General features: G+C 36.3%; 2 protein-coding genes across 2 annotated transcripts in view; one reads left to right on the top strand and one right to left on the bottom strand.

Annotated features, from left to right (window-relative positions):
* Positions 1–983, top strand: part of LOC109584867 (uncharacterized) — a 5,359-nt gene extending 4,376 nt beyond the window's left edge. Inside the window, exons 4-5 of the mRNA XM_020000764.1 lie at positions 406–587; positions 637–983. Of these exons, the coding sequence (XP_019856323.1) occupies positions 406–587; positions 637–737 (283 nt within the window). The 3' untranslated portion in view covers positions 738–983. The remainder of the gene's footprint in view (positions 1–405; positions 588–636) is intronic.
* The window catches only part of LOC100637725 (coronin-7-like), a 15,986-nt gene that overhangs the window by 1,426 nt on the left and 11,105 nt on the right, over positions 1–3,455 (bottom strand). The gene's annotated exons all lie outside the window — the stretch shown is intronic.

The raw sequence follows: 3,455 nt of genomic DNA on the forward strand, positions 1-3,455 counted from the left end.
CTAGTAAGAATTTGATGGACTGTACGTCCATTACCTTTCCAGTGAGATAAAGTAAGCGAATGTCAGGGTCGTAATGAACTTTCATTGTAGCAGGAGACACTTAAAATGGTAAAGTAGACAAAGGGGAATCAAGTGATTTATACTTGTAGAGTAGCACCTGTCGCTCACTGGACCTGATAAAGAAAGAGTGCAATAATAAAATAAAATAAAATTTAACATTATTTTAAATTAACGTTGATTTTATTTTATTAGGTAACTTAATAGTGGTAAAATTATGCAATAAAATTGTCATTATTGCGATAGGTGGATATCAAATGTGTCAGTTTCTGGTGGACCACAGTTTGATGTTAATCAGGATCTCACAAATGTCAGGATTTCCTTGAATGATGGTTTTCTCACAGTTAACTTCACTCGTCCAATTATAAGTCCAAATGCGACTGAAGATATTAATCTTGATGCTTGCCGTTACATTGGGTTTGCAACTGAAGGGGAAGTGGAGTCTTTTGTTTCACCAGCAGAATTTGGAGGGCCAAGAACCATTGGGCTCTTTGGATCCCAAATTTGTCTTCAAATGTGTCAATTTGAAGGTACTTAAAATCTCTTTAATTTTCACTGTTTTAATGATTATTTTTATAGCATCAACTGAGCCACCAACTAGCACTACTAATGGAGCTATTGGATTGATGATGCCCCTTGTTGCTTTTATCATTGCAGCTGTCTTAACTGCCTTGCAGTAAAGTTTCAATCAAGAGTTTTATAAGCTACATGCATAGACTCAAAATAATACTTTGGAATTCAAAAATACATACATACACGCATAATTATTCATAAATTAAAAATAATAGCCAATAATTAAGTAAAGTATTAAAATATAAGTGGTGTTTCCTCTTCTATAATAACTGTATCACTTGGCGCTGCCTCATAAGCATCCTTTTGTGTCATGTATCTATGATAATGATCTTCAACAATTTTGTGAATGTTAATCTCATTTCCTCTTACACGAAACTTATACCTTTTTGATAAACAAAAAAACAAACTAAAAAATACGAGAGTGATGACACTTTTCACTGCGTAGTAAAATGGATTGGTACACATAAATTCGTTCGTACACTGAAAACCATATTTAAGATTGATGTTAATGAGGTAACCAACTCCCATTGAAGCAAGCCACATTCCAACCATCATTCCTCTCATTTGTACTGGAGCTTGAGCTACAGTGAACTCCAATGAAGCTGCAATTATCAATACAAATGCTACACCATAAAAGAATTGTGGAATATAAAGGAGTGGAGTAGTAAAAGGTGTTACAGAGGAAGCATCAGGTGGTACTAAAAAGAAGATCACTGTTTTTGAAAACATTGTGCAAACAGCAAACACTAAGCCAACTCCAATCCTTAACAACATTCTAGGAATAAATCTTTTAAATATTGGTTGGAATATCAAAAGGTAAAACAGAAAAAATACAACTGAGGTGAAAAATTTTCCAAATTCAGTTGATATCAAGCAGGACCCATAACTTATTTCTATACTTTGATTTCCAGACATTATCCAGTGATAAACTTCATCATTAGTTGTCAATCCAACAACAGATATTAATAATGGTAGCATCCGAAAAACTGTCTTCACATCTTCTACTTCTTCCTCTGTGAATGGTCCACCATACTTATGCTTCCCTAAGTCTAGTCTTGAAGGAGTCTCTTCCTCCCAGTAGGTCAGAGCACTACGATTCTCAGGATACTTGTGCTTCCTGGCATAACACAGTACTCTAACTATCAGTTTGACTGGATTCTTGATCAGTGATACGTTCTCCAGTTTGTGTTTGAATAATGAATGAGAGACCAGTACAACAGATAATGATAATCCAGCAGATACAAATGTTATCAGAAAAATGTAATTACCAATAATTGCACATCGTATCAACTGAAAAATAACAAATGAAATAGGCACTGCCGCTGAATGCCAGTATATGACTGCACTCAACTCATCAGCTGATGCTCCTACAAGTTGATCAATGTTATACTGAACAATGTTAGCCTTGAAGCTCGTGTAGCCAGAAACCGCAGTGATATAAGCCAGCCCATAAAAAAATAAAAGGAGAGTGTTGTTAGTGTAGAAACCGTAAATGACAAAACCTATCCCTGAAAATATCCACGATGTGAAACAGAGTATTATGCCAGCCATGATTGCTTTGTACCTACCAACATGTACGTCAGCCAGTAACCCAAATAAGGGAAAAGAGAAAAATATCAAACAATACAATACATCAAGGATGACTCCTTTGGTCCCACCAGCTGCTCCAGTTGATATAAAGAATCTCATTAAGAGAATCTCAAAATACATAAGAGAGTCCCAAATAAGGACAAGGATTGCTACACCAGAAGTAAACACGTTTACATTAGACCAATACCTCCTACATAGACTACAGCTGCCATCATAGGGGTAGGAACAGGGGGGGCAGGAGGGGCTTAAGCCCCCCCAACTTTCATTGAAGGGGGGCTTAGCCCCTCCAACTTTAAGTGATGTACATGCATTACTATTATCAACACTATAGACTTTAGTTTAGGTAATCCTTATATGTGTGCATATTGTGTGATGATTCGTTTTGTAAAACAATTAATACATTAGTTTAACTTCTAAGAACACACTTTTATTAGTTTTTTCAGAAATACACAAGCTTCTACTTCTTTATTTAACAACTCTGTTAACATCAGCTACAGCTGAGCATACATTTTCAACGTTAAGGAGATTAAAAACTACTTGCGCTCCACAATGTTTTAATCATGTAGTTATTTTGCATACACACAAAGAATATACACATGATTTACACATCGAGGACATTGTAAAGGAATTTGTTACATTTAATGAGCATAGACGCCAATATTTTGGACAGTATTAATTTCAGTACATGCTATGTATTAATGATCAATTGTAAAAATATTACCTTAGCCCCCCCAACTTTTAGTTTGTTCCTACCCCTATGGCTGCCATGACCCTGGTTCATGATCAAATCGATAATAATGATTGCAGACAGACCTGACAATAGAGCAAAAGATTTTAGTAGATTTTGTGTGCTTAAAGTATGTAGGGACTCACCAGCAGGCTAGTTAAGCCAAGAACTGCATGAAACTGATGAAAACTAGCTAATGATAGTAGGTGGAACTAGATTAGGGGTGGGTCTGCTTTAAAGCCTGCAAAGCCTTGCACATGCATATGGGTACGGTAGGTCAATCATCACGTGATATCAAAATGTTTCCCACAGCCAAGAATTATCATCTCTGATACAGGCCACTACCCAAAATCAATGATTCAAGCCTGATGTCTATTTTGATACAGCCCTGACTGGCATCAATGTTGAATCATGTCTGTTGCTCTGGCTGAACCAGGGTCGTACTCCAGCATGGTTGTATCATGATTATCATGATTGTATCATACTAGATTCATTGCTTTGCAGGCTG

The sequence above is a fragment of the Amphimedon queenslandica genome, unplaced genomic scaffold, assembly GCF_000090795.2.
Source record: "Amphimedon queenslandica unplaced genomic scaffold, v1.1 AMPQUscaffold_13157, whole genome shotgun sequence".
Taxonomy (NCBI): domain Eukaryota; kingdom Metazoa; phylum Porifera; class Demospongiae; order Haplosclerida; family Niphatidae; genus Amphimedon; species Amphimedon queenslandica.